Source organism: Acanthopagrus latus, chromosome 12 (assembly GCF_904848185.1).
Source record: "Acanthopagrus latus isolate v.2019 chromosome 12, fAcaLat1.1, whole genome shotgun sequence".
Taxonomy (NCBI): Eukaryota; Metazoa; Chordata; class Actinopteri; order Spariformes; family Sparidae; genus Acanthopagrus; species Acanthopagrus latus.
This window is the reverse complement of record NC_051050.1, coordinates 23,670,447-23,688,017: the sequence shown is the minus strand read 5'-3', so window position 1 is coordinate 23,688,017 and position 17,571 is coordinate 23,670,447. Positions and strand designations below refer to the sequence as shown.

General features: G+C 40.8%; 2 protein-coding genes across 5 annotated transcripts; both read right to left on the bottom strand.

Annotated features, from left to right (window-relative positions):
- Nucleotides 1-862: 862 nt before the first annotated feature.
- Nucleotides 863-4,325, bottom strand: ved (ventrally expressed dharma/bozozok antagonist). Of its 2 annotated transcripts, XM_037116669.1 has the most exons (4): nucleotides 3,271-4,325; nucleotides 2,622-3,077; nucleotides 1,610-1,860; nucleotides 863-1,488 (listed from the first exon to the last, which is right to left on the bottom strand). In XM_037116669.1, exons 2-4 carry the CDS (start codon nucleotides 2,848-2,850, stop codon nucleotides 1,135-1,137), a joined length of 834 nt encoding a protein of 277 aa, XP_036972564.1. In that variant the 5' UTR covers nucleotides 2,851-3,077; nucleotides 3,271-4,325; the 3' UTR covers nucleotides 863-1,134. The 2 variants fall into 2 exon arrangements, with proteins under 2 accessions (XP_036972564.1, XP_036972565.1); XM_037116670.1 differs by lacking the exon at nucleotides 3,271-4,325 and having other exon boundaries at nucleotides 2,622-3,141.
- A 737-nt stretch (nucleotides 4,326-5,062) lies between these two features.
- On the bottom strand, nucleotides 5,063-16,443 carry polm (polymerase (DNA directed), mu). 3 transcript variants are annotated; one of them, XR_005078043.1, is made up of 13 exons: nucleotides 15,935-16,443; nucleotides 15,517-15,688; nucleotides 15,229-15,327; nucleotides 14,970-15,140; nucleotides 14,810-14,881; nucleotides 14,558-14,678; nucleotides 14,345-14,477; nucleotides 13,885-13,987; nucleotides 13,405-13,776; nucleotides 13,059-13,142; nucleotides 12,845-12,967; nucleotides 6,570-9,055; nucleotides 5,063-6,117 (listed from the first exon to the last, which is right to left on the bottom strand). XR_005078043.1 is itself a non-coding variant. In XM_037116664.1 (12 exons), the coding sequence occupies exons 1-11, from the start codon at nucleotides 16,111-16,113 to the stop codon at nucleotides 12,881-12,883; spliced, it is 1,593 nt and encodes a 530-aa protein (XP_036972559.1). In that variant the 5' UTR covers nucleotides 16,114-16,443; the 3' UTR covers nucleotides 8,501-9,052; nucleotides 12,845-12,880. The 3 variants fall into 3 exon arrangements, 2 of the variants coding, with proteins under 2 accessions (XP_036972559.1, XP_036972561.1); XM_037116664.1 differs by lacking the exon at nucleotides 5,063-6,117 and having other exon boundaries at nucleotides 8,501-9,052; XM_037116666.1 differs by lacking the exons at nucleotides 5,063-6,117; nucleotides 6,570-9,055 and having other exon boundaries at nucleotides 12,537-12,967.
- Nucleotides 16,444-17,571: the final 1,128 nt, after the last annotated feature.

Below are 17,571 nucleotides of genomic sequence, written 5' to 3'. Positions count from 1 at the left end.
ATGAGATTTAGAGGAGGAAGAGTGTTGCATCACATGGAAATACTCAAGTAAAGTACAAGCAACTCAAATGTGTACCCGAGTAAACGTATTCAGTTAGATTCCTCCAGTTCCAGAAGAAGAAAGCACAGAAACAAAAGGAGATGTTTTGTTGTATGAGTGTTGATATGTATTACTGAATAATTAATGCAGTAATGAGTGATGAGCACGATCGATGAGTGACTTCCTTGTTATCTGTGTCTGTAACAGTTCCCAGAATAAGTGAGTGGGTGTGGCTTCTACTGGGAGTGGGCGTGGCCAGTGCTGCTGAACAGGAGAGGCATGTTATGGGTCATTAAGCAGTGCTGGCTGTGATTAACAACAAGTCCTGATATTGATCAGAAGTGGCTTTATTTATTATTTGTTGGTAAAGTGTTGACAGAACAGCAGCGTACTAGTGAAAGGCGTACTGGACCTTTGTCCCAGTCGAGTTAGGTTTAGGAGAAGATAATATTAGGGTTAAAATATTACATTACTTGTGTACATTGTGTTATCAAGTCGGGTACGACGTGAGTTAAACGCAACTCGGTTGTACAGGACGCAGACAAAAGTCTACTAACTTTAAATGTTACTGCTTTAAATGTAAACTTAGGTTGTTTTTCTGATGTGGACGGGCTGCGTTACAAATCAATAAAGTACTGTAAACTGGTTTGTTTGTTAAAGCTTGACTTGTAAAGTAACCAGTGACTTTTATAAATGATAAAATTATAATGAAATGTAATAAAATGTATGATATTTCCCTCTGAAAGTAAAAAGCAGCATAAATACAAACGTCAACATGTCTTTCAGAATATGTGGGTTAAAACACGTCAGAGACCTCGTTTAAGTTTTAAAAACGATTTTATTTTAACAATCTGATTTACAGCAACATTACGACAATCTCTTAAAAATCAAATTTAAATAAATCCAAACTTTACATCAGATACACACACAGATCACATCTATATTGCACAGCACCCCGTTTGTTCCTGATTCAAGATTCACAGCATCGATCCTATTAGGATAAGACGAGGTGATCGATAATCAGTCGATTCAGTCTCATTTGGTCTCACAGCGAAGATGAAAGTGGCAGCACAGGCTCATCGGGCCGGGCTGGTATCAGTAGTACTGATGGTAGGACGGGAACGAGCCCATGAGCTGAGGCGTGGTGGAGGGCAGCATGACTCCAGGGAGGCTGCTGTACTGGTAGAAAGAGTCCAGAGGCAGAGAGGAGACGCTGGGCAGAGGCGAGCTGTACTGCAGGCCGTGTGGGTGGACGTAGGAGGCAGCAGACGGGCCCTCGGCTGCCGCTACTGCTGCCGAGTGGTACCTCGGGTACGGACCCGGCCGGTACGCCTGCAGCTCCGGGTAATGCATCAGCTGAGAGGCGACGTTCGCCTGACAGGCGTGAGCCAGGGCGTCCTGCACGGTCCGCTTCAGCTTCATCCGCCGGTTCTGGAACCAGTTTCTGATCTGAGGAGGAGAAATAAGAAGTCTGATGAGGAAAAGTTCTGTCCAACATCAACATTTAAAACAGCCTCTGTTACTGATTGTCTCACTGATCGATTATCGATGACAGATCGCGGATCGGTACCTGTTTGTCGGACAGGCTGAGCTTCTTGCACAGCTCGGCCTTGTCTTGTGTTCCCAGGTACGCGTTCCTCTTGAACGCCCGCTCCATGCTGCTGATCTGCTCCGCCGTGAAGGCCGTGCGAGGCCTCCTCCCTGACGGAGGCGACGCCGGCGAGGAGGTGGAGGTGCAGTCGGTGGAGAGGGAGTGACCTCCTTCACTCTCGTAGCCGGAGGTCTCCTCCTCGGTGCCGCTGCTGAACCCGACCTCGGACGCTGCAGGAGGAAAAACCAGAGTTATAGAAGACGTTCAGAGTGAAGACGTCACATTAAACCACTGACGGAAGTAAAACTACTGACACCACTAAAAACACTGTTCGAATGTAAGATATCAGAATGTAAAAGCAGGGTTTTAACTGTTTTTTATAAAACTGCAATTTCTGGATTTAATCTGTGGATTATTTTCTACGTTGACCAAAAATTTGTTTGGTTGATAAAAACTCAGAAAATAATGAGAAATCTTGTCACAATTAAGCCACAAAACCTTCAAAATCTTTTGCTTGAGAAATTACCACTCGGGATCTTAACTTTAACTTTTATTTAATATCTGACAAAAGATCTGATCAGGCACGTTTTGAGTTCAGGAATCTTAATTAAAGAAATATTAGTAATTAATCTTTATACTGTAAATGTAGCCTAGTAAAGAAAATATATATATTTTCCTCTGAGCTGTGGTGGAGTAGAAAATGCTATACGACTTTTTTATTTTTCTGTTTTTTTCCTTTAAAATTCAGATTTTTTTTTTCAACAAAAAGCCTGAAAGTTGAAATACTGAGTATAAAAACTTAGTTGCATTCTGTTACTGCTCATTTCTTCTCATTAGTGCAGATGTTTCTATTTCTTTAAGGCACATTTTTACATTTATATCACCTTTTATTCTTCATTAACTACTCTTTAATTCATATTTTCTGGGACATTAGTATTCAAGAAGCAGCAGAAACGGATCCGTAAAGATGTTCTGATTCTTCTGAACGTACCTTGGTTGTTGCTGTGTGAGTTCTGGCGCTGGTGTCCGTCCAGGTTCTGGCTCCTGCTCTCTTCCTGTTCTGGTAAACTCTCAGCAGTCTTTGGTTTGCAGTAAAAGCCCGGCAGACTCTCGGAGTGCGTCCCACAGGTGGTGGGTCCGGAGGCGGTGCTGGTGCCGGTGCCGGTCCCGGCCGGCTGGCTGCTCTGGGCCATCCACTCGATAGAAAAGTGTCCTCTCATGGCTGCAGAGTGCTTAAGTTTGGTCCTGAAGGGTAAATCCAGAGTGGAGGTGAAGGTCTGCTGGCGGTGTCCTGGTCCTGGTCCTGGTCCTGGAGGAGTCTCGACTGGCCCCCCATCACAGCTCGTCTGTATTTATAGGCGGCGTCCCTCCTCGGGTCAGACTCCCTGATCCTGGAGATCAAAGCACACATCCTCCTGCCTCCACCCTCCTCCTTCAGTTTTCACAACTGGAGTAATTAAGACGTCTCATTCAGTCTCAATGAGGCTGTTACAACAAGGCTCCAGTGAGTCTGGAGGATCCCCCCCCCCCAAATCCCCCACCTCCTCCACCACCTCCTCCCCCACCTCCTCCTCCTCCACCTCCTCCCCCACTTCTCCTCCTTCCTGCCTCCCAAAAGACAGATAATAGACACACCTCACCTCAAAGTGTCTGCATCTCCTCTGCCGTCACATCCACACTGTAAATACAGATGATGAGTTTCAGGCAGTAAAATGTGTCCCGGATCAGCTGCCGCCGTCTGAGCTCACGTCCACCAACTCGGTCTGCTTCGTAATTAAAAGATAATTTAGCCGTTTTATTTACAGATGATTCTCCTACAGAAATAAAAGAAATAAAACAACATGTGTTGAGTTTATATGACATGATAACAATGTTTATCATGAATTGTTGAGTGTCTCTCTGCACTGATGTAACTGATTACACTGAACTGAGTACTTGAGTATTTACATTTTCAGCTACTTTATACTCCACTACAATTCATTATAACATTAATTAATATTATAGAGCCCAACTCATATATCTGTTAGTCAGTTTTATCAGCTGATATCCAAAATATATGAGTACTGACTGATATATGTTGCTGAAACACACTGATGTTTATTTCTTGTAAAGCTTATAAAGCTTGTGGTGATTTAAAATGATTAAATTATTTGTGAAGTTTATTGTGGCAGAGCTCTGATGTCATTTTAGATAATAAAGTTTGCAAAATCAGGTTTCTAGCTCTGCTGACTTTACACCTTTTACAACACTGTTAAAGAGTGAAGAAGTGATTAAAGTTGCCTTTTTACCCCCTAAAATAAGCAATTAAATCAGAATTTATTATCTGCCTCATGAGATTAGTTGATATAACAGAAGAAAAAAACAAAATAACATTAACATGACTTGTATAAACTCATTTTTGTTGAACCTCTGACTGATTCTCACACCAAACTTCAAGACTCACAACTACAAATATACTAAATATACTTTATAACTATTTCTATCAACCTTAATTCATCACTTTGTGTTTATTGTGTTATTCTGTGCACACAAAAGCTGAGAAACGTGGTAAAAAAGATGCAGATGTGGAGCGTTCAGTCTCTCATTTCTGATTTTTAAAAATTATTCGACATTTACTGACAAAAAATATAAACTGGAATAAAAAATCACAGTCGACTTCTGGAAAATGAGGAGAAATCTGCAGAAGTCATTAATCAGACTGTGCTGCTGATCATGTTCAGGCTAAAAGTCACATTTAAGACTCGGCGAGCGTCACCTGAGGAGCCTTCAGGTTAGTTAGCAACACAATCGGCCGTGAGTGGTTTAAAACGACGGCGACAGATAATCCGGGATGATCCCAGATTAAAGGCAAACTGTCTGAAAGTGAGCAGAGATTTAACATGATGGGCTTTCAGCTCACGTTACCTGTCGTTTAATTGATCAGGGTTTAACTAAAACTGATCCGACAACCATTTTTAGATCAATAATCACCAGAAATACATCATGTTCCAGTGTCGTATACACAAGAAACACATTTAGTAAGAAATAAAACATAATAAAGACATTATGTCATATTTTCCTCTGAGATTTTGTAAAAGTAGTTTAAATTCATCACTAATATTTATCATATATATATATTTTTTTTATCTTTCCACATTTTAATTTTCTTATTTATTATTTTATCTATTTCTCTTTATATACAAATATATATTTATATTCTTTTTAACCTATTTCTCTATTTCAGTGATTTTCTTACTGTTTTACAGATTTATTCTTTTTTTTTCTTCAATATTTTTTATATAAAGTCACAGACGTGCCAAGGAAATGAAAACATCAGTAAAAATAAGAGAATTATTGAGTAAATAAATATTATATATGAAAAAAACAAAAGTGTAGGGGACTAAAAATAAATAAAAACACACAAAAATTATTTCATAAAAAATACAGAAGAAATCATTGAAATTAATATTTATTATCGTTATTAATTCAAAAGATTTACATAAATGTTTGTTAAATTAATATAAGAATGTAAAAAACACTCCACAGGATGTTGTTGCACATTTAATTTAAAAGTTTTAAACATCTTTCAGTAAATTCTGCGTTTGTCGGTGAAGATTTCAGTCTCAGTTTATGAATCAGTGATGTCGAGTGTATTTTTACAAACATTTATTTATCCACCAAATCATTTAAACACTAAAAAGGACAAGAAACAAAGAAGCAACTGGCATAAATGAACCAAAAGGAGGCTGAAACTAGCAGGACTGAAGGATTTAAAGTCCTTGAGTAGATGTACTTTAGTTCCCTTCCTGCAGATTACTCTCATCACATATAATGGAAACTGATCGTCGTGTTGAGCCTGAAATCATCCAGAACTGCCGAGTGTCTTTCAGCGACAACAAGGATTTAGGGATCAAGTTAAAGAGGCTGATAACGACCCGGAGAGGATGATCCCTTCATCTCCTCCTTCACCTCCTCCTTCACCTCCTCCTCCTTCAGTTTTCTCTTTTTACTTCTACAGTTGTTTTCTTCTTCTGCAGATTTATTCTTTTTCATGACGCTCCAATGACTCCACATGTTCGGAGCAGAAATGTGAGGATTTGCTAAATTTCCTGATAAACTTCCTCTGTTGTTCACAGTAAAGACACGACTGACCTCGGAGTCCTTCTTCACAATAATATTTGCAATTTTCCCAAAGAACAATAACATTTAGAGTTTGATTTTCTACATTTTCAGGAGGACATTTGATTCATTTTCCACATTTTGCACATTTTACGATCTGATATTAGAGGATTTCTGGCGAACATGATGAAGTCCTGAGTTCAGTGAAATGATAAAACAAACCCGATGATGAGCTGCAGACAGGCTGTTGTCTGTCTGCCACATCAAAGAGCTGGTCGTCCTGCTCGTCACACGCCGTCCGGGACGGTTGAGGTGGAGCAGACCGCCGCTGATACTCATCCACCCACGTTAAAGAGCTCAGAGACGCAGACGGAGGGGCAGCGACGGAGCTGACGGAGGGAAAACAAATGATCAGGAGCCCTTTGAACCTTTAACTGGACCAATCAGCAGCCTGTTGTTTCTGTGTTTGTCTGCTTCTGCTTGAGGCGCTTCATCGTCTGACTGACAGAGTTTGTGTTCAGCTTTCAGGTTATGATTTCACAATAAATTAAAGACTGATCTTGTCGTTCTCGACCTTTTTTTCAACTTTTAGTTACTTTACGAGCGAAGTTTTTTGCTGCAAAACTTCCTGAGAGATTAGAAAGTTTGATGTTTCTTCATGAATCACACAGTTTATATGAGCTTTGAATTACTGTGATTATTTTATACATATTTAAACGTTTTTGTTCGGACTGTTGGTTAAAAGAAACACACACTGTGAGGTGTCACTTTTAATCTTTCTGACAAACTTTCCAACAAAAACATCGAGGAAATTAGGGAAAGAAAAATCTTTGTAACGCACCTTTACATCCACGGTTGTTGGTTGAGTCGGTGGATCTTTTTCTCCTGTTTGTGTCCAAACAGCTGCAGGAGAAAAGAAAGAAGACAACACGATGACGAGCGCCAGTAAAAAGATCAAACGATGGAAAACATCAGAAATCAGAAACACTTCATCGATCCTCCGTTACAGAAACATCACAGACAGATTCAGAGAGAAAACAATCAGACATGACAGCAAGGAAAAAATAAATATATAACAACTGTATATGTGAGAATTATGATATTTCATATGAGTAAAGTCACATATACATCATCATTTCAAGACTCCTTTCAGATGTTTCAGCTCCATGTTTATACAGAAAATGAAGTACGACCAGGAAAGAGGATGATAAAAGCTGAAAATGAAGGAGAAATACTAGTGAACGTCTCACATGGCTTCATTTAAATAACTAAAAGAAGTAAAATCATCCAGTGTTTACCAGAAAAAAGCATGAAATTTCCTCCTGTTTATCATCTGACGACCCCTCGGGTTTATCTGGTGAGTATCAGGGTTTTTATTTTCATTTCACGCTTCAAGAGGAAAAAGTTGAAACGTGGAGAATAAAGTCGACTCGTCTGGTTCATCAAATCCAGTTCAGGAGGACGACTGACGGCGATGCGAGCTGCTCGTCTGCTCGTCACTTCAGATTCCTCATCCTGAAAACGTCACTGTGTTCACCAGCTGAAGGATAAATAACGTCTTTGTGACTTCAGTACAGTTTCACCGGCTCATCTACACAAGAGGCTCCAAATGTCGACTTTAATCTCCACATTTCGAGTAGAAATAGAAATAAGTAGAAATTAACAATTTAATAATGTCACAGGAGACTTTTTTTTTTTGCGTCTGAGCGCAGGACTTCCTCGCCAATAATCTAAATAATCGACGAGTTACGGTCACGTTCTTCTGGTTTTTAAAGATCCTCGTCGCAGCAGAAGAATCTCAGGAGACGCAGATACATTTCTCGTGTGTGTGTGTGTGTGTGTGTGTGTGTGTGTGTGTGTGTGTGTGTGTGTGTGTGTGTGTGTGTGTGTGGACTCCCAGGCGTTTCCTTCACCTCTTCCTAACAGCCTCATTAACCTCTAAATACCAGTTTAACATCAAAGGCCGTGTCAGCGCTCACACCTCCGCCTGCTCTCACATCCACCCCGACGCGAGCGCACACACTTCTCCATCTGCGGACGTTTTTCTGCAGAATCAGGATTTATTTTTCTGAAATATTCAAGACACGTGAGCTGTGTAGGAATAAATATATACAATTAAACAAATGCATCGTGGGGAATATATAATAGAGGAGAAGTGGGAGTTTTTTGTTGTCATGCTTCTGCATCACCATCGACACGTGAATGTTTTTCGACACCGTATGTGTGAACCAAAAGTCTCTTTGGGAGGACGAGACATGAGAGAGACTTCGTCCTCCGCCGAGGAGACTGTGAGTCTGGACTCCTGTGAGAACAGAGAGGACGGAGAGGATGTAGTTTGTATAGATGTTTAACTGAGGGTGACGGACGTGTAGTTTCCCCCTCCAGCTCGACCGCATGTCCATCGCATCCTGTAAAATGAATTTGGAAGAGTGAAGTGGCCCTTTAAATTGCAAAACCTGGTTTTCAGAAGAGCTCAGACTGATTTTAAAGGATGTTACGTTCGCCCTCGACATGCCCGCTAACACTTTTAGCTGGTCGCAGTGAAGATTCCAGCTGAAATAACAAAGTAAATAAAGTCTTTTTGAATCAGTTTGGTGTCTTCTGGCTTGTTTTTCACATTTTAAAACAAGTCTCCATCTTCTTCGGTTGTTTAGGAGAATGCTTTAACACTTTTTCTTTCCTGTGAAGCTCCAGAAATATTTTTGTAGATGACGAAACTTCACCTGACTTCACATCAGCCAGCGGTTGAGGAGATAATGGGCTCTAGTTTCATTTTTTTTTTTTGGGTGAACTGCTCCTTTAAAGTATCTTCAGTATCTGTTTGTTTCTGCAGGCTCGTGTGTTTATTTACAACACTTCACTTTTGCTCCGAGGGGCTTTTTTTTTTTTTCCCTGCAGAATCTCTTTGTTTTAACGTCTGTTGTTGTGTATTTTGTGCTCACACACCAGACTCCATGTGAAAAAGAGCCAATTTAACCTCAGAGAAACATTCACGTGAACACAGAAGAGCAATAAAACAGTGTGTCCGTCCATCCTTGTGTGTGTGTGTGTGTGTGTGTGTGTGTAAATGCTCCTTATCCATGACGAGGGGTCATTCCTCCTCCTCGGCCCCAGCGGGCTGCTGCTGTCTGTGGGGTAACGGCGTCCTGCTGAGCTCGTCTTTGATTGGCTCCATTCAGGCTCTTTCATCTCTAATGGGCCTGTTTGCTGCTCTGTTATGGACACAAACACACCTCGACCCCCCCGGGCGCTGACAGCAGACCGGAGGAGACACATGTCCCGACCTGGTGCTGCTCTGGTCTCACCGTCTGTCTCCATTATCAGCTTCTGGAGATAAAACACGACACTTTAAACACAAATTAAACTCTTTTTTACAAACAAAAGCTTTAAAGGAGATCAATGTGTTCGTCCACTGTGTCTCAGCTCAGAGACTAAATGTATAAATATGTAAAATAAAGACTCATTGCTTTAGTTTTGATCACACAAAAAGGAGGAAATGGTGCTTTTATTCGGGACTTTTTTCAGCAGCGGGTTAATCTACATTTGTTGGAGTGAGTTTTAATCTTAAAAACTTTATTTAAATCCTGAAAGTTAAATGTCTTTTGATTTATTCACTTTTACAGATCAAACAGCTGTCAACAAGTCATTTTTGGTACAATTATAGTTAATTACTCTCAAGTAGTTACAATAAATGACTGTTTAATAAAACATTTTACTGTTAACTAAAGTTTAAGTAACTCTACATTTAAATAATACTTTGTTTCTGTATGTTTACAATCAACAGGCGTCATAAATCCTCATAATTTAATCTTTTTTAAGAGGTTTGTTCTCACTTTTTTCATTTCTGATCCAAAGCAGATTATAAAAAATGATATTCTTGACAACAAAACTCACAATTTATCACAACAAACTGTCAAATCTTCAGAGGAGAAGCGAGAAAAGTACGAATAAAGGAGGAAACAGGGCTTTTAAATCATATTGTGGCATTTTTTTGTTATCATGATACACGATAAATCTCCTCACAAGCACTTAAAATACCACCGAATACCTCGATAATGAAAACATTGTTGGGATGACTATTTATTGGTACTTTGATTAAATATTATCACAACGAGATTTCTGATCAATAATCACCAGTAATGTAGATATACAAGTTTTAGAACAAGTGGAACGTTTGTCTGTAATGAACCTTTAAAACAAGGAAAAGACGACACTGGTGTTATATCAGGATATAACGTTATGAGACTGATGTTTTTTACTTCCCCTTTATTAATTTTAACTACAAACACAAGCAGAAACAGAAACAACAGCGCAGACTTCCATCAGCCTCCTCAACGTGCTGATAAAGACGATAATAAAGCACTTTTCTCCGGTAACTTTTCTCCAGTTTGGCACTTTGGATCTGAGTTCAGCCTAAACTGAGCGCGTCTCTGCTGCTCAGTGGATTCCTCTTCATGCAGATGAAGGTGCTGATGACGCCCAATAATCATTGATCTCCACTGCCGGCAGTCTCCAGCAGTTGCCCGCCCCGTCTGTAACACAGTCAGTTAAGGCCTCTTCCCCTGTTCCATTGATCCCTATCAGCCTCATCAAAGGCTCCCAGGGCTTTGATGGGGGCCGGCGGGACGGGTCCTGGTGGACGAGCAGGCGCTGCGACTCCCCTCGTCAAACGGTGGGGACAGGAGGATGCAGGGAGGGAGGCGCGTCTTTAGATTGTGAAATTTAAATTTCTCCCTGAATCTGAGAGCTGCAGGCTGTGACGCAGCACACCTGAGGGTTCACAGGCTTTTATGGCAGGTAACAGAGAATATCCCCGGACTTTAAAATGTAAAGTGACGCGTCGCCGTCTCAAACTGTTTCTTAACTGTTGGATTCCTTCCAGCATTTTTAAACATAACAAAAACTGAATCAAATTTAGGGTTTTTAAGAAATATCCAAAAGTCAGACGACAGTATGACGACTTTGGTAAAAGTAAATGTCGCACTAAAGGTCCTGAAGTATCTGATTAAATGCATAAAAGTATAAAAAGTCCATGTAAAAGTCAATTACACATATATTTACATGTATGAATTTACTGTACACTGTGAGTTGATCAATCATCAGGTCAGATATTCAGCATTCTTTCGATCAATGTTTGTTTAATATGATTGTCAATAAACTAAAGTTAATTTAAACATGTACTAATTTGGCTGTGATGCAGCATGTCATCTGAAAAGTAACATGTAATTTAAATAATGTTGTGAGTTAAAAGTAAAATATCTGCCTCCAAAATGTAGCAGAGAGGAAGAATTAAGTAGCTGAAAATGGAGTTAGTCAAGTAAAGTACAAGTACATCAAAGCTGTACTTTGTACGATATACAGTACATGTTACACTGTAAATAATAATACTTTGGTATTGTACTGGATTACATGAGAATCAGTGTTTTTCTTCGTGTGAATGCCAATAAAACAAACAAATTAAAGATCTATAACTTCGGCTCTGACGTCATGTAATCTGTAATATAACAAGTAACTAAAGTCATCAGAATAAACGCAGCAGAGAAAAAGAAAATTACAATATTTTCCTCTGAGACGAAGCAGAAAGTACAAAGTAACATAAAAATACAAATGTGTGAGATTGTACTTCAGCTCAGTACTCGAGTAAATGTACTCATTCATGTTTGTGGTTTCTCTGCTGTCGTTTTTTTTTTCTTCTTCTGAACGTTTTGATAAGAAACGATGAAGAAGACGTTGTAGAAAACGAGGTCGCCGCTCCGCAGGTGTGTCTGAAAACCGTTTGACTGATTGGATCAAACTGTTCTTATCTCGTCTGCTTTTCTAACGTGATCTCCTCCAGAACAGCAGATTTAATCCCATCACACGGAAACTGTCTGATGTGAAACAGGAGCTGACATCTTTCTTCAGCCGCTTCAGAAAGGAAGTTACACAAGAACATCTGAAAAATAACTTCCACGCTGTCTCGCTTGCCTCACGTTCACGTTACGTACGCAGGTCCTACATTAAAGGGTGACTCTCACATTTTTCCACATTAAAAGTTTACAGGTCTTCAGTAGCTACGATGCATTGTGGGTAATGTAGTCATTATTTTTGGACACCTGGGACTCTGCGGCTCATTCTGAACCTCAGTGAACTGATCTAAACCTGTAAGAATACATCAGGATTTATTTGATGATTATATTTTAGTATGTAACAATAATCAAAGATATTTAACTGGGTTAAAAGTCACAATATTTCCCTCTGAACTGTAGTCAAGTAAAATGTATAAAGTGGCATAAAATGGAAACACTCAGTTAAACTACAAGTAGCTCATGATACGTACAGTACTTTACTTTCCTCTCATAATATCTTTGTTTTATTAATTTTCTGGATCCCAATGAAATATATTATTTAATCCTCTGACGGTTCCTCCAGCGCCACCGTGAGGTTCACATGTGAAGTGTTTTCATCTGATTTGTTGACAGGAAGAAAATTATATGATGAAATCAGATGTTATCTGTTAAAAATCGATCTTTTATTGTTATAAAAAACATCTTGTAACAGGCACTCGAGTTAGAGCAGCAATGATTATGTTTTTATTTCTATTTGCGGATTCAAACACACATTATTATTATTATTATTTTTATTATTATCAGTTGGTGCAGCTTGTTAATTGTCATTTTGTCATTTCTTTAAATTAAACTGTTTATAAAAATAGAATAAAATACAATTTACAGTTCCAGTGTTTAAAATGAAGACGAATGAATGTGCAAAATATTGACTAACTGACTCAAATACAAACTGTGGTGCAGTTGAATTAGATGTAGTTGTGTTTCTTTTACATTTCTTAACCTCGTTGGTGTAAATGAGGTGGACAAAATAATAGAAACACCTTCCAGTGTGAAGCCACACGACTCGACAGCAGCACAAACGACGATCCTTCAGCTGAATCAACTTTTGTCACAAACAGCTTCAACACAAACCTTCACGATGGAGGATTTATCACAGTTTACTATCAGACTTTTCCAGCTCACGATTATGTAAATGTACAATCATCCCTGAAAAATCTTGTCTCACGGTGGGTTTTTATTGGCTACATCTCGTTGGCGCTCGTGTCTCCGGGTTGTTTTCCTCAGATACCTGCTTCAGCTTCCTGTCGGAGCTCGTCGGGTCCTCTCAGGCGTTTCTCTCTGACGGAGGAATGAACTCCAGACCAAGATGAGCAAATATCTCCTCCTCCGACGTCGCTCGCAGATAAATTCTCTGAAAGAACACAGAAAAAAAAAGACATCTGGCTGATTTTAAGCAGGCGGATAACAGTCAGAGGTTTTGTTCGTGACGACAGTGTGCGCACCTGTTTGTTGTCATACAGAGCGTGGCTGCTCAGAGACATGTTCCTCTCGTGTCCCGCCCAGCGACGCAGCTCTCTCTCAAACAGCTGTGGACAAAATGGAGTCAGAGGAAATATCACTGAACGTGGAACAAAAAGAAAAACAACCACATCTTTCTCGAATTTCATCACACTCTAAATCTGATCCTCTGGAGATCTGGAGAGTATTTTCATTCCACAGCTCTCCAATTTAATCATATAATATATAACATTTCTACTTCTTCTTCTTTTATTGGCAGAGTGATGAAGGAAGTCTGTGATCGGGGTTAAATTCTAATTCTGATATTTTGGTTCATCTCTGAAGGGTCACCTTGGATCCGGTCCAGCCCAGCAGAGCAAAAGCGAACTGGCTGATGGGAGAGACGACCAGGTCGACTCTCACGGCTCTCCACAGTTTGTGTCCGGCTTGTTTTGTCTGATCCGCCTCCAGTTCTTCATCCTCACAGCGGCTGTGTTCACTAATCTGGACCCGGCTGTGTGGATCTGGTTCAGGTGTGCTGACAGTTTGCAGGCCGTTATCCGTTGCTGTCTCTGGCTGTTTAGTTCGTCGTTTCTCCTCCTCGGTCAGTTTGAAGATGGAGAAACACCTCTCGAAGCGGTCCATGTTGGAGGATGGTCGACCCGGACCGTCCTTAGACTCCAGGTACGAGTTTCTGGTGGTTTTCTGGTACAACAGGAAACCCTGGAGAGAGAATGAGTGTGGATGGTATGAATCCAGGTTTTTAGACAGAGGGGAGAAAACTTTCCTGACGCCTCTGACATTCCCTCCGGTGAATAACTCAGAGTTTACCTGTGATTCCAACCAGGAAACTACTTTCGGCATCAGCCCCACCTCTCTGCCCTCCTCTGGGTGTGTGATCAGGAAGTCAACATCATGGCCCGACAGCTTTCCTCTGGAGACACAAAAGGTTGTGAAGATAAATCAAAGAAGTTGGTTTCAGACATGTTGTTCTCGATCCCCAGTTCCCATTCCAAACTTTTCTTCAAATGATATTCTCACTGTTACTGAACACAGAAACACTTTACTGGATGAAGCAGCAATGCTACAGTTTTTTTGTTGTGACCGTGTTTGAAGGAATCATGTTTGGATCGCAGCTCTAAACACTAAAGTGCTCACGTCAGCAGTAGAAGAAGCAGACAGAAGCAGGGTCGGCAACATCAAGGTGTGTTAGAAAAAATTCTCTTCAACCTTTATTCATCTCGGAAAGGTCATGAGATCGTCATACAGCCTGGTCGTTTAGCTCTGTTACCTCCTGAATCCTCCAATCAGAGTCATCTGTGCGCCTGGTAACACGGAGACAACAGCTCGCTCCACGATCTCGCTGATGACATCAGCGTCTGCCTTGGTGACCGGCTGGTTGAGGTCATCGTAATGCTCGAGGCCTGAGAGACGACAAACCGTTCGCTAAGACAGAAACGAGCTGAGACAGAGTCTGAATGCAGAGACGAGCAGAGACACAAACCTGCCTGCTGCGCTCGGTTGAGCGTTTGTCCTGAATCCTGCAGCTGCTGGAGGCCGAGGATCCCTTCTCTGATCCAACGATCCGCGGTTTTTGCTCCGACTCCAAAAATACCCGTTAAAACCTTTCTTACCAAACAAACAGGAGAAAAATAGTGCATCTGTCAGGGGTTGTTTTTTTAGCAGTGTGTTAATCCACGTTTGGTGAGTATTTGTGGCAGCAGGACAGTGAAACCACCTAAAACGTCCAACCGACCTTCAGAGCTTTATATCGCTCAGACTGCTTCGTAGTCTCGGCTTCCCTTGATGCTCCGTTCTCCAGAATATCCTACAAGAATGAAGAATAAAAAACAGTTTATCAGATCTTCTCTGAGTGTGATGAAGCAGCTTAACATGAAATCACACTTTCTGCTGACCTTGATGACTCTGAGCGAGTGATCTCCGAGACAGGGAAGCCCTCTGAGCTCCGTCATGCTCGTCACCGGTCTGGGCAGAGCCTTCAACACGGCGGCGGCCCGGCGAAAAGCCACACCTCGTCCCTCCTCCTCGCTGAGCTCAGCGTTCTCGGCCAGGAGCGACAGAGCATCCTGAGGCAGGACACACATCACACAGAGCGTCAGAAATACACGGATTTGATGTTCTAACATGGAGATCTGCGTTAGCTGGAGGACCCACAGTGAGGACGGCGTTGTGGTTTTCCAGGGTGGTTCTTCTCTGACAGGCGTAGCTGGGGACAGAAAACACCCCCACCTCCGCTTCACTCGTCTGCTGCTCCTGAGAGACACAGAGCCAGTCATAACGATGATCTAATTGTCTATTAATCTGTTGATTACATCAGAAAACAGTGAAACAGGTTGATCAGACTTTCCAACAGTTAAGCGTCTTATGGAACATGATATTTATTTTCAGTGTGTCTGAGGCTGAGCAGAGCGGCGGTGATGATTCCTGTAAAATAAAACATACCTGTAGTTTGTGTCTGTCCAGTATCTCCACAGGACGTCCCGCCTTCATGCTCTCTGTGTACCAGCTGATGTCCAGGAGGTGAGCAGGTGTTCCACCTCTGACCTGCGAGTCGAGCCACGTCCGGACCTCAGAACCACAGTTGTTCTCAGAGACGACGTGTGTGACACTTTCACTGTGAGGAAATAAAAATAATATGAACTTCATTTAAAGTTTTAAGTGATTTCAACAGTGAAAAACAACAAACATTTGCTGACTCCAGCTTCTGTAATATGAAGATTAACTGGTTTTAAATTATTGTTGATGAAATATCTTTGTCTTTTTGATGTTGATCTGCACAAATCTTCATAAAAATAAATAACTTTTATGAACATTAACTTAAGTTACATTTCCAGAACTGTACCATTACAGTTCATTTTACCTGAACAGCTCCTCCACCTGGAATCCCTTCTTCCGGCCGAGCTGAGAGAGGAAAGCTCTTCGACTGGCTCCCATTTTTCTTTCCAGCAGGAACAGAACAAACTGAGGGAACTTGTTTGGTTCCGTCCCAGTGCTCCCAGCACGGGACGAGACCACTTTCCTTCTCTTTAACGGCACCATGGTTCGACTCTGTGGCTCGGCGAGACGTTCAAACACACCGGTGTGTTTCAGCTAATGTTGACATTAGCTCTGTTCCCTGCTGTCATACCTCCATCACCTCTCTGCTGCTAGCTTACTTTAACATCGCTCTCTGCCACAACATGGCGGCTACTACTTATATAAAACTCCGACGCAGTTGAGCTTAAACGTCTAACGGAACTGAATCCGCTTTCTGAAGCAGGTTAGCGGGAAATAAAAAACACTTTCACCACCAAAACTTCTGTAACACGCCGCCACAGGATGCAGCTGTGTCGCTACGCCGGCTCCGCGTGTTGATGTATCACCAAAATAGTCCCGACTGGAAACAGAGCGTGTCGTGCTCTGTTTCCAGTCGGGACTATTTTGGTGATACACACGTTGAGCCTTGTGATCCAGAGGTTGTTTCTGCATCAAAATTACTTAATTTCACTCTTTCAAGTGAATTTGATGCAGAAACAAAGTTTTAGTCACAGGGAAGGAGATGTGTGTATCACCAAAATAGTCCCGACTAGAAACAGGCAGGTGAAATACTTTTAAAGGTATTTCAACAGGTAAAAAGGACCGGATTGGTTAAAATCTGTCAAATATAACAATCTAGAGTGAAATCACGTCATTTTGATGCAGAAACAAACTTTTTGGCACCAAATCAGCTCCACGTGTGTATCACCAAAATAGTCCCGACTGGAAACAGAGCTGCTGCATTCACGTGCTCCTCGGATAGTTGTTGATAGGAACGTCCGACTTCAGTGTGTTCCTGTGGTGTCGTGTCGGGATGTGGCAGCGACATGGACACCAAAAATACCTTGTTCTGCATTTTATCGCTCAGAGCGTTTAAGGAAGTGATTGACATGAAACGTAAAGGAAAAGACACGATGACTGCGGTAAAAATAAATATATAAATAAATAAATAAATAAATAAATAAACATGCGTTATCATCAACCCAGTGTCGAAAACCCTGAGAATTCCGACAGGACAGAACGCACCTAGTATGGAAGACCATTTTTGCCATTATGAAAATATTATTATTTAATATTTTTTTGACTTACTGTCTCATCATTTTGACGTACAACATTATAAATATGGTTTACCATTTGATAATATTGACTTTTTATCTCATAGTTTGAAATGAATATCTCATCATTCTGATTTAATATCACATAAGTTTGACCTGGTATTAGTATTTTACACATTTTGACTCACTATGATATATTTACTAACTGACTTAATGATTTTGACTTACCACCTCGTCATTTTATGTTGTCTTTAATTTAATAATTCATATATATGACTTAATAACTTATTATCTATTTCTTTTTTTAAGCAAATCCAAATTTTGACTCACTGCCTCCTAATATTGCTTTTTCAACTTACCATCAGCACCTTTATTATTTTCTTTTTAATCATGTGTACCTATTTATCTGTTGTTCTCTGACAGACGT